Raw genomic sequence first — 20000 nt, 5'->3', positions numbered from 1 at the left:
CCCCAAAATATAACAATGTTAGCGCAGTTTCTGTTCTCGTGGGTCCAATTCATAGAGAACTTAAGCAACGACGACGGTGACGGTAACGAGAATGTCATCGCACAATATAAATTCGCGTCATTGTAATCACTTCGTGACTATTTCAACCAGTTTAATATGACAAAGGTGTGGTAGTTCCTCAAGAATGACACTGGTCGGAACACCGCTTAAAGTGCTACTATGACCAAAACATCAAATTTTCTTTTTCTTTGGATTTCAAAACTATGTTAACTAAACTCTACGTGACCCAAGTTTTAAGCCTTGATTTCAAAAAGACACCTGTTTATTTTAACTGGAATTTTCCTATTTAATGGTCCGCCATTACTAACTTTAAAATCTTGAGAGAGCTGGATCGAGAAAAAAATAACGTCAAAGACTGAATAGTTTAAGACTGCAATCTGTGTGTACGCGAATGAATTAATAAGCAGCACGGGACTTTCGGGCTTTCAGACCAGGGCGCTTGTTTCAGACTTTTAAACTGGTGTTTTGCATATATAATAAGCTGCGTTTACACTCTGAAATTTTAAGCTGGTGAGTAAATGACGTCACTTTCCCTAGGTCCAACCCTCTGAGGTCCAATCGGTCAGTTTTGAACGCGAGTAATGGCGGACCATGAAATCCAAAACTTACACTCAAAATAAACAGCCTTTGGATAAAAATCAAAGCTCAAAATTTTGCCAGTCAAGTTTTAAGCAATCACACTTTCAAAATCTGAAGAAAAAAAGAAAGCGATTTTTTTGATCATAGTAGCATTTTAATAGAGCCTGGGAGAAAAAGAAAATTTATCCTCAAGTGCTGACATCCTTCATAAAACCTCAAATTTGGCTATTTCACGTAGTTGTTTTGCAGACGATGGCAAAGAAATGGACAAAAGTCAAAAACGCACGTTCAGGGAGAGCAAAGCTATTGTTTTTTCCCCACTACAAATAGGCAAATTTGTGACGTTCTCGTTGCTGTCGCTGAAGTAACATGTTTTCCTTTTTAACTCGTCTTGACACTTCCACATTGATATTGCAAAGTAGCCGTTTAGTTTAAAAATCTCGTAGAGACTACAGTACTGTCTTTGCACGAGAAACGTTCACTTCCGGTTAGCTTTCGTGGTTCAATACTCGCGAGTTCCGAATTTGCTTCCTTCCGCAAAACATGGCAAAATGGAAAAATTCGTGTTTGTATTGTGGAGGCGTTTGAATGTTTGGGAGAGGTTTCACCTCCACCAAGGACATCAAAGACTTCGTTATCTCACCTGGGGCCGCCGATATCAGTTCATGTTTTCTTTTCCTAAAAACGTCTTCTTCCAGTTCCTCATTGCTCGCAGACAAATTATCGTCGTCCTCTTCCGAAGTTTCTACAACCAGTTAAAAAAGCACATACTTAAGAGAGCATTGGATACAGGACAAGACCATTCGCTTGTAATAGTTTTTCCTAACGCCTGCGCATGAATAGCCGTCTTCACACTAGAGGACGTCTAAGGCGACATCTTAGACATCTAACATCTTAGACGTCTTAGACGACTAGTATAAATACGATAAATAAGGTGGACGCATTAAACGTCAGACGAATTAAACGTCCCAAGTTAAGTCCGTCTAAACGAAAGCACTTAACAGACGTCTTAGTTGTGTCAGACGTCTAAGCCGTCTAATAGGGAGCTTTAGGGAGCTTACGAAATGAGGACGACGACGGCAACGAGGACTTCATTTAAAAATACTTGTTCGCGTTATTCACATCACTAAGAAACTATTTCATGTCGTTTCGCGTTAAAAATGTGTATTAACTGGCGAGTAATTAAACTCAGATATGAATGGGTTGGGAGCGTAGAGAGAGAACTGAAAATTCATCGTTATGTACTAACGTCCTCCACAGAACAATGAATTTGGTCATTTCACGTCGTCATTTAGTAGATGACGGCAAAGAAATGTACCAAAATGTAAAATGCACGTGCAGAGCGTGCAGAGCCATTGTTTTTGCTCGCTAAACCTATTGTTTTGTAGCGTCGTCGTTGCCGTCGGCGTCGTCGTTTCGTAAGCTCCCTGTTAGCAACGACGACGGGAAAGACCACGAGAACGTCATCTCAAAACATAAATTCGCGTCATTGTAATCGCTTCGTGATTATTCAAAGCATCTTAACATGACAATGATGTGGCAGTGCCTTGAGAATGAAATCGGTATGAGTCACGCTTAATTCAAAGGAAAAAATGAAAATTTATCTCCAAGTGCTGACGTCGCCCATAAAACCTCAAATTTGGTTCTTTCACGTTGTTGTTTTGCTGACGAAGGCAAAGAAATGGACAAAAATGAAAAATTCACGCGCAGGGTGTGCAAAGCAATTGTTTTTTCACATTAAAAAAACGCAAACTTGTGACGTTCTCGTTGCCGTCGCCGTTGTCGTTGCTAAAGCTCCCTAATATAAAGACGAGACGCACTAAACTGGGACGCACTTCGCAATGAAGTACACACAATTTCTTTGGTGATTAAATCCCAGTATATTTCGAAGAAAATCGTGAATTTGATTTCTAGCCGTCGAAGTTAAGTGCGTCCCGTATTTATATTAGTCGCACTTACGGCCAGACGTTTAATGCATCTGGACGTCCTCCAGTATAAATACGGCCAATCTTCAAGTAAGCTCACAGTTTCTGAGCTTTACTTATCACTTGTCAAAATTCAACATGCCAGTAGAATTCTCAAATAATCCCTATTATATGTAACGCCAGAGAGCGACGAGCGAATGCAGTGCATTAAGTTACTTTTCTATTGGTTATTCTTCAGGAGAGAACATTTATTAAGGACCATGCAGCTACAAACACAGGAGAAGAAAAGGATCTTTTATTTTATTTAATTTTTTTTTTTGGATTACGACGTTTTTTTTTCTTTGCTGTCCTCCTCAAAACAACGCTATTCCTTGGATGAACGTCAAGAAACGTCTTTGAAAAAAGCCCTCTCCACGATTGGGTTGGCCCTTTCTCCTACTGCATAATACGAGCTAAATGTTAACTAGTTTTCTGTTGGGATTAATCGTGTCAACAACCCCAATAATTCTGGAATGAAGAGATTGAAGTTGCTCCTCCTTCTTAGGTTAAAACGGGGTAACAAGTTGAACAGTTATTACCAGATTTCTCCGTCTGCGTCCGGTCACTAACAGCTAGAGCCCGCGCCCGCCCTTAGAAAACTCGCGAACACAAGGGAAGTCTCTACTAGCTGACGTTTTAAAGATGTTCTCCTGGGTTTGATGCCTTTTTTCAAAAAATGAGCCTAAAAATGGGCTCATTTTTACCCAACAGAACACGATCCGAGTCTCTCTTACGTTGAGACAAATTCAATGTTAACTCACGGATGTCCACATGAAAAAAAAATCCGAGATTTCAAGCAACAACACTTCCTGTTTACCTTTTTGTTGCACGTAAGACATTATTTTTGCTGCCCACGCTGGTGCTTCTAATTCTTGAGCTTTTTCGTCAGATACAAGTTCTAAAGTTGGATCGCCTTCAAACTCCGCCTCATCTTCCTCTATCGACTTGTGGTGAGAGCCAGAAACAGGCCTGTTAGAAAAGAAGGAAATTTTACTAGTTAGCTGCAAGCGTTCAACACATCAAGATTCAGACTACAGTCAAAGGGCCCGATTGTTCAAAAGCCGATTAACGCTAATCCCAGATGAAACCAAGAAGTTTATTTCTCTACTGCCAAATGCTGTTCAACGTTGATATTTGGCAAAACTTTACATTAGAAGAAGTCAATCTTGAAAAACAAAAATTAGCAAAAGAAAGTCTCACCAAAAAGTTGAAAACGTGTAACAAAAGTTTGCGCTAATCCCAGATTAACTTAATCAGCTTTCAAACAACCGGGTCAAGGGCTTTAAGGTTAAACATAAGAGCGTGATCATGTATTCACTGCCTCGTCATTCTCTGGGAGAACTTTAAGATAAAAGACTGCCTTTTGTCCTGAAAGGTTTGGAGTCATTTCAGGGAGTTTAGATAAAGACGACCGCGGACGGTTGGTGGCAATGGCTACGCTACAGCAAGATAATCGTGCAGCACGTGTGGAACATATTCTAATATATTTCCTTGCAGTGCAACAAAGAAATGTACTAAAATTCGTGCCGCACGTGTAGAACGATTATTATCCTCATGCCAGGAAACAATAATAATAATATAATAATAATAATAATAATACTGATTTTAATTGCGTCGTTACCATGGCCGCCGCCGTCGTCTCTTAAGCCTGGTTTACACTGCGACATAAGGATAAACTACACGAAGTTCACACTTGTTGCATTAAGCATAAGAGAAGTGACATACGCAAGTGCAGTTAGCTCCAGAAAGAAACTCGCTGGAGAATGAGACGAGTCACGTTTCCAAAATGGTGGTCAGTTTTATGCTTATGTATGTTGCACCGGTTTACACAGTTATTAACAGTTATTAACGTGACATAAGCATTAGCATAAGAAAATGGAAACGATTTCTTTTTCTTATGCATCTGCTTCTGCTTATGTAACTCCCGGTTTACACAGATTATGCTTAAGCTTATGTTTATGCTGATGTCGCAGTGTAAACCAGGCTTTAGAAGTCCTGGAACGCAAGCCCAAAAGTCCCCAGCAGTTTTCGCACCCCGAAGCCAAGCCAACGTCTAAAAATTAAAGAAAATTTCTTTTTATGATCTAACATTGTATTCATCTTAAAAAAGGGTAATTTCTCAGAACACCAGTGTTGATCATGTTTATCTCTCTTTTCACCTCCAACGAATGCTTTAATATCCTTGTTTTACATTAATTAAGGTAATTTCCAATCTATCCTTGATATCCGTTTTAAGAGTTACTACAAAACGTTTATCGTACTTGGATAAGCAGCTATGAGATATTTATGTGCAACAATTTTAACAGGTCGATAAACTGCGTTAATTAAGATTTTTTCTCTTTCATTTCTTCTCAACGTGACAACTTACAAGCCAATGCGGTAAGGAGAAGTTAGACATCGGGTTAACATTAACTTACCCGCTTAGACTGTTATTTGAGGCCATGCCAAAATAGGAAGACATCACCGAGCCTTGCTTTTTCATATCGCGACGTTTGCCATGCCTCGAGGCTCGCCTACGAAGGTTTAAGGCAGGTTTAAAAAAAGTAGACAGATCTAACAAACCTAACTATTTTAATATTCAATTGCCTTTGTGATTACAAAAACGCTTTTCAGTCATCTCTTGAGGTTTAAATGGGTTCAAGACTTTTAATTTAATTTAATGGTTATTCAAGTTCAAAAATCTGAGTAACATCACGAAGTTTAAAATGGTGATCTTTTTTTCTGTTTTCACACGGGCATACACGGAAAAGAATATGATAATCTCCGAACCTTCGAAATGCCGATTTCAGGTTTGGGTGCTTGTTAAAAGTCGTGAAAATAAACTTCAGAGATTCCACTACCGAGCTGCAAGAGACTCGAGGATTGACTGGAACTTGTAATAGATTTTCAGCTAATCAAAACGACTTTTACGGGTCGAGACACACCAGGCGACAAGTCGCTCCGTGTGTACCACTTGCAAAACAAGTCGCTGCGACACGACGCCTGTTCGGTGCACACACAGTGATCTCGTATGAGGGGAATGTGAACTAGTTTTCTAATTCAATATGGCGGACCATATGACGCTCTCTCATCGATTCATATATATTTCGTCGCAGCGACTTGTTGCCGGAAGTGTACACGCGGTGCGACAACGCTGCTTTCGCAAATTTTGTCGCTGCGATCAGTCGCACGAATTCAAACTGGTTTCAAACTGGAATTTCAAACGAATTCAAACTTGTGAATTCGTGCAACTGATCGCAGCGACAATGATTATCACAAAAGTAATCGTGACAAACAAGGCGAATTGTTGCAGCGACTTTGTCCCCGTGAAGTGTTGCAGCGACTTATCGCCTATTGTGTCCCGGCCTTTAGGCTAGCCGGCACAAGGCCCCGCCGCGTTCTTGCATGTCTTTTTCTTTACAGATGGTTTTCACCTGTCGTCAGAGCAGCCATGTTGATGCACAGAACAATTGAGGAAAAAGTCTCTTGGGAATTTGACTCTATTATAATGCAAAACACTTTTTTGTGCACCAACATAACCGTTTCATCAAGTGATTGAAAACCATCTATAGCCCTTGAGTGCCAATCCTTTCTGGTGACGTCAACATGACGAGGGCTCAGACCACGTGACCGGGAACGGATGGACCGCGATGAAAAACAGAGACCTAGGAACTAGGCAATGGTAAGGAAAGATTTTCGCGAAGTTATTATCCTTTCATGAAAGCCAATCCAAACAAACCTTCCGTCTGTATCATCCTCACTGAGCGATCCCATTGAAGTCTGATTTCCCCACGTCTCACCAGGGCCCGCATTCCGTTTTCTCCTCAAGTACCTGGACATCTGCGAGCCTTGACGAGAAACCTTGCTCTTTTTCTAGAAGCGTGAGAGAATGGAATGGAACTGATTAAAACAAGGCCTGTTAGAAATTGAATCCTTTCACTCTAGCTCTAGGAATCGTGCTGTGTCGTGGTTTGAAGAAATATTCGACAAAATTAAAAAAAAGGTGTTTCTTCAATTAACTCTTCAACTCCCAGGATCTAACGGCTCATTCTCCTAACTACTTCCAAATATAAAAGACATGATTCCAGCAAAGGCGAAGGCACACCCGTCACAACCATGAGCGAGGGCCGTCACAATTTATAGGTCTAAATGTTCCAATCCCAAACATACGTACGAGAAATAAGTACAAAAGATAGATTTCAGAAAAGAAATGGACTACTGATGTAGAGTCGGAGAGGGGTTTGGAGTTCAGTTTTTAATTTACTTGTCCTGTGCGGATTTCAAGGTGTTATTTTTTGACATTTTCACATTTTTCAGTGTTAATTGATAATTACTCGCCAAAGGCGAGGTGCAATAACGCGGTGAATCAAGGTTTTTATTCACTGACATTCACCGAGCCTGAGGTGAATAATTGTTCAGTAGTATAATTACAAAGGTGATTATGTGAAAAATATGCATTTTCTTTAAAACAGTTCATTTCTTCGTCTGTCACCTCGACAAAACGACTTGCGGCCATTTTGAAAAAAAAAACCGCTTACGTGAATATCGCGTAATAATCTCCTCAAAAGCAACCAATCAGCGGAGAGAATTTTCAATAATCACCTTTGCAATTATACTAATAGACCATTTTACAGTTGTGTGCTTAGTTACCAAGACTTTGAATGAAAGTGAGGATGGAGTTGACCTTGCTCTGATAGAAACCTTGTTCTCATGCTAATTATAGGAATTTACATAAGAAAAGCAGTGAGGTATCTATCAAAGCAAAATCAACTCCAGCCTCACTTACATTCAAAGGCCAGGTAACTAAGCACACAACTGTAAAATGGTCTATTAACAATACGGATTCAGTGCTTATTATTTAGAGCAGACTAGATGTTTTCTTTTGAAACGGTTGACATCTTTTAAACTTAAAGATTAAGCGGAATTAAGTTCTATTAAAGGTGGATTGATTTGCGCTTAAAGAGAGCCACATTTTAAATTTAAGACACACAAAGACAGTCACCAATGAGATGGGAAGTTCAGAATGTCAGTAGATGCTTTCCATGCCGCTGTTAATTAAGGTTTGCACGGCTGCATTTTATAGAGCTTGGCATAGGTACAATAGTTCCCGTACTCGACAAGAGTTGTAAGAAGAAAAGTTACTTAAAACTAGTTTAAAGAACCTCGGTGTTGATTACTTTTTATCTTTCGCTTACCTCGGCTTCCTCAATCTCATCGCTGAGACTGTTTCCTCTCTCTTTCTTCTGTTTAACAAGTAGCGTTTATTAGAAACTTAATTTTACGTTTACTTGTATGTTTACTTATGACCACAAAAGAAAATTTAAATCGGTTTACGTCAAACAGCTTGAATCGAATGCTCCACAGAAGCATAGCGGAGGATGTAGGAGTTTTAGCCAACGGCGACAACTGCGGTGAAGGTACCACCCCCAAGAAATTAAGGCCTTGTCCTCTATAGGAGACTTCACTGTTTATAAACAATTCGTTTGATATTTAAATTTTGCCAACCAAAGAACAAAAGAATCCTCTGTTTCTACGGCCAGTAGATATCTGGTTGACACATTAATGACAATAGGTGACGTATTGCTGTAATGCATTTTCAAATTCTTGATTTTCATCTCGGTGAAAACGAACAAAATAGTTTTCATCTATCGTTTCCCTATGGTTTCACCTATCCACACAGAACCTCGACAACGATAAGAACAAATGTTTCCAAATTGTTTCTACACAGTGGACAGCACAAAAATCAAGGGGAATGCAAAACATGCCTGCATTAACGGCGTTTTTTAACAACGTGCAATTTTCCTTTCTGTTGCCGCGTGCAGTGCTAAAACTCCCGCGTAAATGTTCAACCGCGAAATTTGGGTTACCTGTGCATTGCTGGGCTTAACAGCCACGGCATTACACAAAATGATGATTGATAAGAATAAATCAAAGGCTTTATTTGAAATTTAGGGTGGTATGAAAGTTAACTTAAAAGAAGGAAATACATCACTGTCATTTAAACAAACTTTCGTCAGCTCAACGTTAGGAGAGAATGTAGATAATGGCATGTTTTTGCCTCGTGCTTTAGATTAGTACGTCCGGCTTTTTTTACGCGGAACAAAATTTACAACCGAAAGGGATTAACTAATTGAAACAATAACAATATTAGTATTAACTTGCAAAAGTATCTTCAACTTTTACTTTCATTTTAAGTGGGTAAGTTAAGAACAGAGCCTTGAAAATTAACCTTCAGCATTTATTTACACTTACGAAGAATCGCGAGTCTTCGTTGTTTCACAAAAAAAACAAATTACTCTTTGATGAAAACTATGCACTGCAATAAACGCTAAGGTTAAGAAATGCTGATAGCAAAATTTAACAAAACAAAAAAGCAAAGCAAACAAACAAAAGCCAAAAATAAACAAATACATACAGCCATTAGCATCTGTCAGGGCAATCCAGAAGGAGACAATCCGCACATGCGCAATAAAGCATTGGCAAAAACAAGTCAGTTAGTTAAATGGCATTATTAATGTTACTAAATTAAGAAATTGCTAGTTCAGTTCTTTTTGTTACTTCGTTACTTCCATTTTTTAACAGTAGGGGAATAAAAAAGACTGGAAAGTATAGCGAAGGAGATGACAAGTAGAAAGCGGGGTGTGTTGTTTTTGAACGCAATGCAAACGAAATGCGTTGGATAGATTTCCGTGCGTGTTTTCTTGACGTCAGTAGTGGTTTCATAGGCTCTGTGTGAGGCTGGTATGTACGAAAGCTGGCGGTGCGACAGCCTGGTTCCCAGGGTCTCTGTTCTTCCCTTCCGGTGAAGGGAAGAAGAGAGACGCTGGGAACGAGGTTGGCGGTGCGACTGAAGCGACTTTGCGATCCAGGAAGGCAACGTTAGCGAGAACGCCACCAAACAATAGACTTCAATGAGCAAAACAATTGCTCTGCACGTGCGCTTTGAAGTTTGTTACATTTCTTTCCCGTTCTTTGCAAATATGCAACGTGAAATGACCAAATTTCAAGTTCTAAGGAAGACGCGACGACACAACGGCCAGTGTTTTATTTTCTCTCTTAGTTTTAACACTGTTCTTCCTAATTCAGTTCCTGGATAGCTCGGATATAGTTTGTCGAAGATGAGCAAACTGGAATAATCACGAAACACTGAGAAAGTGGCAATAATAAATGACGTTTTCGTGGAAGTCGCCGTCATAGATTGTAAGGTCTCTTGCAGCCCGTAGCTCACATCCTCCACCCCTCCCGTCCCATACCTAACACAGCCCCAACCTCTGTGAGTCTTCATAGAATTTCATGATCAAACGAAAGTCATTGCTATAACACTACCCTAGCCTATTTCACGTGAAATATATACGCATTTTTCACAGGATAAACTGTCCCAACACAGTTGCTTAAAAATGCAAACAACTTTTTCATAAAACGAAATTAGAAACCTTATAGTGCTTTTAAGAGATTTTCACCCCGTCCATGCCAGGCAGAGGCACGTTTTGCTGACCCTTACCCTACCCCTAAAAGCCGACTAAAACGGCCACCAAACTTACCGCTTCGTGTGCAGCCTCAATCGCGTCCTTGTCATCCCTGAGTTTCTGATTCATATCCCTGACAACGAAAAAAGTCATTAGAGAGCTGATTTAGCGTGGCGTCTGCGTGAAACGGAAAACGTCACACGGCGGGCTGTTGGTTGTCGTAAAAGCATGTAACTTCTCTCTTATTTGGGATGTTACCTGGTATCTGTAGGTAGAGTGGTTTTCAATTGAGTGTCGTAAAAAAATACCAAAGTCATTATTTCGACCAATCACAGCAGGTGCAAACTGCGCAATGAACCAATCCAAATTCGTAGCAATTCCGAGTAACTTGCTCAAAGCGCGGGAAAAATCGCGCGTACAAGTCGCAATTGGTTTTGGTTTTCCTTCTCATTGGTTGATAAACTGGCACGGGATTTTTAAACCAATCACCAAGCGCAACAATTACTTTCGACAGTCATTTCAAAACTGCTCTAACAAGGAAAAATGAGCAACGATCAAACAAATTTTTTTTGATTTTGGTAAAAACGCAAATTTTAGCCAAACGTTTGCCGTAAAAGCGATGCTAAATCTCTCAATTAATACAGAGGCTACCACGCTACTCATCGAAAAAATTCACAAGATTCAATGCATTATTTAATCCCGGCCTTTCTAATTTTTGTTGCTAATATGGTTACAGCCCAATACTCATCCCTCTCCACTACAGACCATATACCTAATACACCAATAAGCGGCTTCGTCAAAAGTAAACTCCCAATCCACTGCAGACTTCATCCCCATAAGATGAGAGTTCTTCTCGATCGCTTACCTGAGAATGTCTAGCTGCTTTATGAGACTGGCTTGCTCTTTTTGCATACCCTCAGACACACGCATGGCCGCCCTACAAAGAGAATGCAGTAAGAGTCAGGAAAAGTGCATTCGCAAGGAATGGCAAAATTTAGGGAGTCAACTCTCGCCTTGAAGACTCCCCGCTTAATGGAACCTCGGTATTACGGACGAATTTCATTTTTGAAGTAGAAAAGAAAGAAAAGAAGAAAACGAATTCTTAATTTACTGTTATTTGCTCATGTTCTCCGCAGATACTTAAATTTGGTGATTTCAAATGCAATGAAACGCCCACATGTGCAGCGCACACGCATTTTTGCCTTAAAAGGTAAGACGCACGTGCTCTGTGCACCAAAACAGAACGTGCATTTGGTATCAAAAGGGTAAAACGCACGTGCCATGCAGAGCGAGCAGGATGATTATGGCCGTGTTTTCATCACAGCCTTTGTCTCGCTTAACATTCGTGAAAGTGGTTTGTTTGAAGACTTCGTTAAACAACTTAAAAATGATACATGTTTTCACGGGTATATAAGATAAAGTGAGGAGAGAGCACGTGCCAAAACAATAATAAAAATAATAAAAATAGCACGCCTGTTGTATTTCCGATTTGACAAACCGCAAGCAACTCCTCATTGGCCGAAAGTAATTTAATTTAATGAGAATGCTACTGAAATTTGCCGACACGCTTAAGGACGGTGCCTACTAATTCAAAGGTATTTTTGCGCGGTTTACTGAATATGCGGGAAAAGCAGATCTTAACAAGTGTTATTGAAATCCAACAAGAAAATTGGGCGTAGCCACGCATTTTTCGAAGATAATTAATCCACAATATTTGGTTACAGCTTTGAAATACAAAGCAATGTATGTCGTTCTTTTCCAAATTGAAGCTTAATTATCTCTGAAAAATGCATGGCTACCCCTAATTTTCTTTTTGAATACCAAGAGCACTTGCTAAGTTCTGCTTTCTCTGCATAGTTTTGAACCGTGCAAGAATATTCCTGTATTAATGAGCATCACCCATAGGAAATCCGAGTGTCTCGAGATGCGCAGAACGTATGCGCCATAGCAATAGTAGGCACCGTCCTTAACTTTAAGCAAGTTGGGAAAGGAACTGTTTTCACGGAATTTTCGGTTGTCACTCGCTTAGCTACCTGAAAAACCGCTCGTGAAAATATGGCCTGTGTTTCGAAAGTAATCCAAGAAGGAGCTTAAGAAACGATGACAGCGACGGCAATAACAACACCATAAAACAATGATATCATTGGTTAAAAGAGCATAAATAATCATGCTGCACGTATTTTTGCGGTCCTCTGCATAACGACGACGTGAAATCACCAAATTTGAAGTTTCGTCGACGTTGCAGCCTTGAATCGTAAGGTCCCTAATGTTATCCTTACCGCGGAAGTCAACTTCTTTAAGGCTAACACATGTCTCCTGTAGCTGAGTGATAGAGAAACCCGCTACTGATCGGAAAGTCATTCGTTCGATTTCTTAATACGTCCGAGTAACTATCTCTTAGCACACATTTCCTAGCTTAAATACTCAATTGATCTTTCCAGTTAATTTAGCGTCTCCGGGTATGCTTTCCTTACTGCTGATTAAATAAATCACTTTAAATGGTAAATGGTCAAGTATTAAAACCAAACTATTCACGAAAGGAGCAAGGATGGCACAGTCGGTTAGTGCGCGGCCTTGGTGCGAGAGGTCTTGAGTTCGATTCCCGGATCTCGCATCCTTGTTTCGACTTCTTTCCTTTCCGTGTAGCTAAGTAGCTTTAAATACCCGTAAAACGGAGCACTGATGGAGAGGGGGGAGTAAAATGAGCGCACCGTCGACCTCAGGTTTGTCAGTTGAATTACTGTTACGAGTTATCGACGTTAAATATGGTTGCTTTACTTTACTTTTTACTTTAAAGCACGAAAACATAAAAAATACCCGATTTGGTTGTCTGTTGCCACGCTAGAACAAGTATCATGGTTTTCACGTTCATCAAAAAAACTTCCACAATGGCATAACACAGCTTGACAGCCAACCTCAGCGAAATAAACTGGAAACGGAGAGTCTGCTCGTAAACGCTCTGATTTGGCAGCAGTTTGATAAAGTCGGGTGTCACCTCCACGACCATGCGATGTTAAGTCAAAGAAGGCTGCTTCATCGTCGCCGAGTGCTTCCCCATCACAGGAAGGATGGCTGGCATCTTGGAAAACTCCCATAGGAAGCGAACGAGAAGTATCGGATGACTCTTCAGCCTGTGCAACGTTACAGAGCTTCACATCTTCTAAACCCTTTACGTGGCGAATCAAAAACTGTAGCTCTTCCAGAGAATAGGGCATTGTCTGGCATTCTTTCGATGACAGAAGGTCAACGTCACCTTCAGGAACAGTCTGGCTTTCTCTGTCACGACAATTAACGGAAGATTCTGAGCTTGAAGTTTGACAACTTTTTGAAGATAATACAATGACGGCAGTTTGACTATCTTTAGACTGGTAATTCGAATTGTTCCTTGGAGGACTGTCTTCAGTCTGGGTGCTGTTTGAGACGGCATCAGCTCTCCTTGACAATGCCGCCAAATGAATACACGACGTATCCGTTTGACATTCTTTGCTGTTGTTCTTGATGGCTTGAATCCCATTCGGTCTTTCAGGGCAAGATTGCACGGGAATTTTAAAAAAAGTCTCTGTTTGACACTCTTTGTTCGTCTTCGATATTTCCTCCTTTTCTCCTAGTTTTTCATTCTCTTTCAAGTTGTTGACCCATACAGTTTGACATTGCTTTGATGTAGCAAGAACATCCTTAGCATCCAGAAGAGTTTGGCATTCTATGTCACGCTGAGTTGTTTTCGTCATCTTTCCAACTTCTTCGGAAGTTACAAGCCAAGGGGTCTGACATCGCTTTGATGATGTAGGAACAAGGCCGAGGTCCGGAAATGTTTGACACTCTTTATGTTGGTGGGATATTTCAATCTCTTTTATCAAAGTCTGACACGCCTTAGACGATGCAAGAAGTAGGTCGTATGTAGGCAATGTTTGGCACTCCTTGATCTCAAAGGATGTGTTAGTCTCCACCTCTAAATTTTCTTGAGAGGTTTGACATCCCTTTGTAGTTGCACAAAGAAGATCAGAGTCGACAATTGTTTGAGTTTCTTTGCTTTCGTAGACCTTTTCGTTCTCCTCTTTCAGCCCTGGACACTCTCCAAAAAGATCGGAACCCGAGAGAGGGCATTGCGTCTGTAGAGCAGGAATGGACGACACAGCTTCCAATGGTTCTTTTTTATCCCCTGTGACTTTTATCCCTAATACTGCAACGTCAGGCTCCTCAGGAGTACAACGTAACAAAGCGGTCTGGAATTCCTTCAACGCCTTGACAAGAAACGAATTATCCAGAAGTGTTTGACACTCTTTGCTTTGGTACGAGATTGTAGTTGTAGTCTCTATGCCAGTGATTTTATCCTTTTCAGTAGCACGAGATGGAGCGCAGGTCTGACATTCTTTCGAAACGGCAAGAATTAGGTCATCGTCCAGAGACGTTTGACATCCTTTCTCATCACCTTTCATTGTTGCCTCGTTTTTGCTGCTTTGAACAGTCAACAAATCGCACTGGGTTGACGTTGCCACATACAGATTTTCTAGCGACGTTTGGCTCTCTTTGCTCACGACGGAAACAACTGGACGCGAGTCGTTGTCCGCAGTAGAAATTTCTCCGTTAACATACTCAGGGAAATCATTTCTTGACATCTGCAATTCCCCATTGTCTAAGATATGCTGGTGTGAAGATCCAATGACGTCGCGTTTCTTGATATCAGCATCTACCTGGCTTCCCTTTGATGATGTCACGGGAAGTTCACAATCCGGCACATTTTCTCGGTCCCCGTCGATGCCACGCCCTCCACCAACCATGTCATCCCTTAGCAACGCCTCCCAATGCTGGCTTTCGTCTTCGAAGGAAGTGCCAGGAACTTCGACCTGGACACCCACGCTGGCTAAAGCTTTGGAGAAAAGTTCGGTCTGGCATTCAACATCATGTTGCTGGAGGCGTGATCCTTCAGAACAGACCTCAAGATGCACATTTGTTTGACATTCAGCATTGACAAAGTGGTATGGACTTGAAGTCTGGTTTCCTTTATTTTCATACACTGGTTGATCACCAAGTTCTTTTATCACAGCAACTTGGCGTTCCTTTTCTAAAACCTTTCCAACAAAAGCGGCGCTTGCGGGTTTTTCCGCGGATTTGCCTTCAAAACCAGCATCAAAATCGTGCCTTGTGGATGAGGCCTCTGGCATCTCATGATGATTTCTTTTCCCTTCCGAATTCCAGCCTTGAAGCAGATACTGTTGTAGGCAATCGCAATGGATGTCTTCATTGCAAGAAACACCTTCATGGGTTTCTGATTTTAATGCATTCTCACTGTGCCCCTGTGAGGACGCGTGATTACTTGTTCCACATACCGATTTTCCATCGCATACCAGCAGTTTACCAAAATGAACCTTGGAAGCATTTACTGGGTCCCCTGCTTCAGCTTTGTCCTCTCTTTCGTGGATGTGGAGGTTATGTTGGCCACTGACAGCCACATTTAAAACTCGTTTTTCTCCGACTAGCTTGGAATGGCTCTTTCCAGAAGAGGTCTCACTCAGGAGGTCCCTTGTCGGGTTATTCATTGGCAGAGGACCATGGTCAAGCCCGTCGAATGTGCAGACGACTTCTTCAACTTCAGTGTTACGTGATGCTGTTGCATTGTTGCCCACGTCTTTAGCAAAACAACCAATTTCGTTAAGAGCCATTCCTTCTAAAAATTTAATCTCAGTATCGTAGTCCGACAAAGCTTCGTTATCCTGAACAAATTGTGCCGGCCGCTCTTGAACACCTAGCGGATTCAACTCCAATGTAGCTTCTGTAGGTAAGGCTCCAGCTTCAGGGTAAATTTCGTTGCCATCGACAAAACATATATCTTCCGCTATGCCACGTCTTTCGGATAAATCGTTTGCGCACAAGAGACTTGTACCAATTGAGACTCGGTGATCCCGCGACTTGTCCTCAGGCGGCGAGTCTGTTCTGGTCAGCTTTTCATCATCCTGTCCAAAATCTTTTACTTCCAACTTTCCCGTCATGTCAAGTGGCATCACCACTGTTGTCGTTTCTTTGCCATGCAAAGCCAAAGCTGTTTCTGCCTGTTTATCAGAACTTTGAACTGCTTCTCCGCAAAAGGGACCGTCTTCTACCGGAAAAGAAGACACTTTACTTTCATTACGTTGAACGGCAGATCGCCACGTTTCCATAGTCTTGTCTTTTTGCCAACTCTGACTTCGTTGTCCACAAGATGAGCTAGGAGTAAAGGTCACACCTTCTTCGACAAAATATTTTGCCCGACTAATATCTTCTCCTGAGGAGACATCGGCGTAATTTTTACTGTTGACATCTTCAACGTTCTCCTTGTTTATAAGACTTTCATCTTCTAAAAAGGGCTGTGTCCCTGATTCTTTTTTTGTAATGGATTTTTCCCCATTCCCTTCAATTACTGGCTTAATTCTCAGTGACGGATCATCGCTATTTCTTGCCACAGGTTTACCAGCTCTTTCGAAATCTCCAGAAGGTCTATCAGTACTCTCACTTAGAGGAGACAAATCACATTTCAACTTTGGGCACAATTCAGAGTTCTTGCTTGATGTTTCCAAAAGCATGTTGCTCTCAACTGAACGATCTGTTGCCCGTCTTTCTTTCTCGCTGACTTTCCTGTTATTGACGAGATTGAACTTCGGTTCCCGTGTTTTCGGTGACCTGGAACGCCGAGAGAGACCACCCACGAGTTGGTCTGTCACAAGCTGAGCTTTTTGCCGCCTGCTTTTAATGAGTTCAGCTTCAGAATCCCGCAGGTCCTCGCGCGTTTTCTCCACTACAGGATACTCGATTTCGTCTGGCGTTTGCGATGAAAAGCTGGTGTCACTCACGTCGCTTCCGTGACTCCCTCTGTCAACACTGGATACAGCTGTAAAGATACCCGACTTTTCTCCAGACGTCAATCCCCGATCCTCATCGGCAAAATTGCTCACACCTGCATCGGAAATCCTTTTTCTTCTCATGTTATCTATCTTGACGGCCTTTCCGTGCTCAACTAACTCTGTTTCTTTTTCTCTCTTTCGTCCTACTTTTTCTTGAAGGCTTTCCGGTGGAATCTTGACAGGTACCTCCTTATCTTCACCTCGCATAACACCATCTTCGGCTTTATTTATTAAAGATTTTTCTCCCTTAATCGCTACAGCAACATGGTCTTCTTTCTTCGAACTGGTTTCCCCTTCAACATAGCTGTCATCCAAAGTGAAGCCCTGAATGGTCTTACGGATAGTTTTTCTGACAGGAATCACGAATTCGGCCTCCGTGATCGTATCAGTAAAACTTTTGTTGGAAGAATCTTTCTCCAACAAAGCTTCATCGTTTTTAATAGTTGTGTTATATTCCACGTTTTCATTTGTTAGGGCCGAGTCGTCTGGTTTTAATGGTGGGCATTGATCTTTTATCTTCTTATCTCCACGTATTTCGGAGAGAGCACATTCGCTCGTGTTATTCCTCACCCAAACTCGTTCTCTTGGAAACCAATCGGATACTCTTTCTTCGGACATTTTTCGTGCACCTGGGCGTTTCGGCTGAGGAGCATCATTTCGCGGTGCCCTTTCATACGTCACATCTTGCGGTTTGGTTTCTTCTAAGTTATCACCTTGTCTTTGGCGACCGAATGCAGGCTTACCGATAGCTTGCCTCTCCGCTGATTGCAGCTTGAAAGAATCTACTTTATCTTTAACATTCCCATACTTGACCTGACTTCTAGACAGATTTCCAGGAACTCGCTTCATCTGGGCACCAACAGACGGTTGTTTGCCTGCGTCAGAGCCTTCATACATGCCGTGTCCTCCTCTTGGTGTCTGTTTTGACATGAGGTCAGAATCAACTCTTTCCTTTGAAACTCCCATCCAATTGCTTTTGGGAAGGTTATCCAATTCACCGCGACTGTAAGGTTTGTGGTGAAACGTTACTTTTCCGTTCCTTGAAGATGAATCATCCCGTTTTCCGGCACTCTTGTCTGCGACAGTTACCTCTGATTTGAGAGGACCTGCAGTTTCCTTGAAGTGAGCTTTTTTCTGACTCCAATTTCCAGAATGGCCAAGTAAAACTTGTTCGTGGGGACGGACACCTGCTGGACCGCGGACAATCGCTTCTTCTGTATCCCGCTTTCTCTCAGCTTGTTCATCCCTTTTTGACGGATTTCCCGGGGAGGCAAACAAGGCAAATACAGACTCACGATCAGTAACTGCAGCCCTCTCTTGCTCAAACGGTAGCCCTCTGGAGGCGCCTTGATCGCTGAAGTCATCATCCACCATTGCAAAATAGCGCCGGGAATCTTCAGGTGGATATTTCGGAGCAGACTTTGATTTTGGTCTCTTTGATATCTTCGGATCTTCATCTCGGAAGACTCTTACAGCAGGTCCCCCTGATATCCCGGCCACTACACACGCTTTAAGTCCGGGATCTCTCTTACTATTTCCGGACTGAAGGTTTTCTGAATCTACTTTGCCACGTCTCTGCTTCTTTTTGCCCTCTGGGTGGGTACCTCTCGAAGCCAACTTTCTCTTCGCTCCCTCATCACCGTTCTTGCCTACAAGCGCGAAACACACAAGGCTGCTATCAGCGCTACTTGTGGACGAATAGCCATCTTCGATAAAATCCGGAGCGTAGCCCGACTCTGACTCCACAGAGGACAATTCATCCAAGCTTCTAGTTGACTGACGTGACATGTTCTGTGCGCCAACGGTGTCACGGTCTTTGCGCAGTGAGAACGCACCAGCATTGTCTTCCTTCCAAGTGTCACGCGGTTTAGTATCGCTGACGTTCTCTAATTGTCCCTGTGTTTCATTGCAGTATGTTTTACCTCTATCCAGACTAGAAAGGGACCCGCCAAGAGGCCAATCTAATGTCTCTACCTCTTTGTTCACCATAGCGGGCCGCTTTTGCAAACACTGATCACTTCTCTGTTGTTTATGAAAATCTTCATCGTAGTCATCACTCCAAAATACAGAATCATCTTCAAAGCAATCATCCCTAATTCCTGCGTGACCTTCCCGTTGCTCCGAGTTACGGATATAGTGCGGATTTCCCTCTCGTCCTGGACAGCTCGAAGTACAAGAAGAAAACCCAGTATCGCGATAATTTCCGAGGGACGTGTCGCTGTCACTGCTCAGAATGTTCACGTACTCCAAGAAAAGTTCGGAAACTTGACTCTGTGCACGCCGAGCTCGATGCCAGTCTTCTTCAGTGTAAGCGTCAACAGAGAGAACCTCTTGGTTCGAGTCAGAGAACGAGCTTGTAGATTGCAAAGATGCCGCTCCGTCTTTTGACGAATCGTCCTTCGATATGGAATTTTCCGACGAAGAGTGGACATTGACAACGCTAACAAAACGCCGAAACTGGGGATCAAGTCGAGAAATATACGTTGGGAATTGAGCCATTCAGATTTCCAAAATCTACTTTGCCAACACAAAGATCATAAAACGGCCTATCAAACCATGACGTCTGTTTTTCCACTCAATTTTGTGTGCGACTTGTGTACGCCATAACAAGCATAATATGCCATGCCGATCACTCTAGGTGTGATGTTGTGATAATGGGCAGGTCCAAGACGCGCTCTTCAAACAAAGCCACAGAAATGTCCATTACTTCAGCAGTGTGCAAACAGAAAGTTAAAATTCTTGAATAAAAACTCCGTCGGCCTTTACCTACGTGGCTCAACGGAATTTGCCGAATTTTCCAGACAATTACAAAACCTTTTATGGCGTTGTTTTTCCCTCTTAACAAATTGATCGGAGGCTATTTTTGTATCCTGGCAATTTGGGGTACTGGTCTTCCGACTTTAATATAAAAAAAGTCCTCTGTGAATTCAAATTTAACCATTTAAAATCACGGGAGCTCAGGAAAAAGGCTGAAAGCCATAAATCAATTAAGAATAAGTTTACCTAAAAAGTAATGTCGACTCTTTGTTAAACAAATGAAAACAAGCCAGCATTAAGTGCTTTGATGCTCTTGCAAT

The 20000-nt window shown here is 41.9% G+C and overlaps 1 protein-coding gene across 5 annotated transcripts in view; it reads right to left on the bottom strand.

Moving 5' to 3' along the window:
- LOC138003994 (uncharacterized) overlaps nucleotides 1-20000 on the bottom strand; it is a 33465-nt gene that overhangs the window by 13231 nt on the left and 234 nt on the right. Inside the window, exons 1-9 of one of the 5 annotated variants that reach the window (XM_068850359.1) lie at nucleotides 12866-20000; nucleotides 10914-10985; nucleotides 10124-10181; nucleotides 8998-9009; nucleotides 7778-7825; nucleotides 6322-6455; nucleotides 5021-5116; nucleotides 3421-3572; nucleotides 1283-1384 (exon numbers count right to left, since the gene is read on the bottom strand). The exon at nucleotides 12866-20000 is cut by the window's right edge and continues 233 nt beyond it. In XM_068850359.1, the coding sequence (XP_068706460.1) occupies nucleotides 1283-1384; nucleotides 3421-3572; nucleotides 5021-5116; nucleotides 6322-6455; nucleotides 7778-7825; nucleotides 8998-9009; nucleotides 10124-10181; nucleotides 10914-10985; nucleotides 12866-19422 (7231 nt within the window). In that variant the 5' untranslated portion in view covers nucleotides 19423-20000. The remainder of the gene's footprint in view (nucleotides 1-1282; nucleotides 1385-3420; nucleotides 3573-5020; nucleotides 5117-6321; nucleotides 6456-7777; nucleotides 7826-8997; nucleotides 9010-10123; nucleotides 10182-10913; nucleotides 10986-12865) is intronic. The other 4 variants (XM_068850368.1, XM_068850396.1, XM_068850377.1 and 1 more) reach the window with 4 other exon arrangements.

The sequence above is a fragment of the Montipora foliosa genome, chromosome 1 (genome assembly GCF_036669935.1).
Source record: "Montipora foliosa isolate CH-2021 chromosome 1, ASM3666993v2, whole genome shotgun sequence".
Classification (NCBI taxonomy): Eukaryota; Metazoa; Cnidaria; class Anthozoa; order Scleractinia; family Acroporidae; genus Montipora; species Montipora foliosa.
This window is presented reverse-complemented; position numbering and strand designations above follow the sequence as displayed.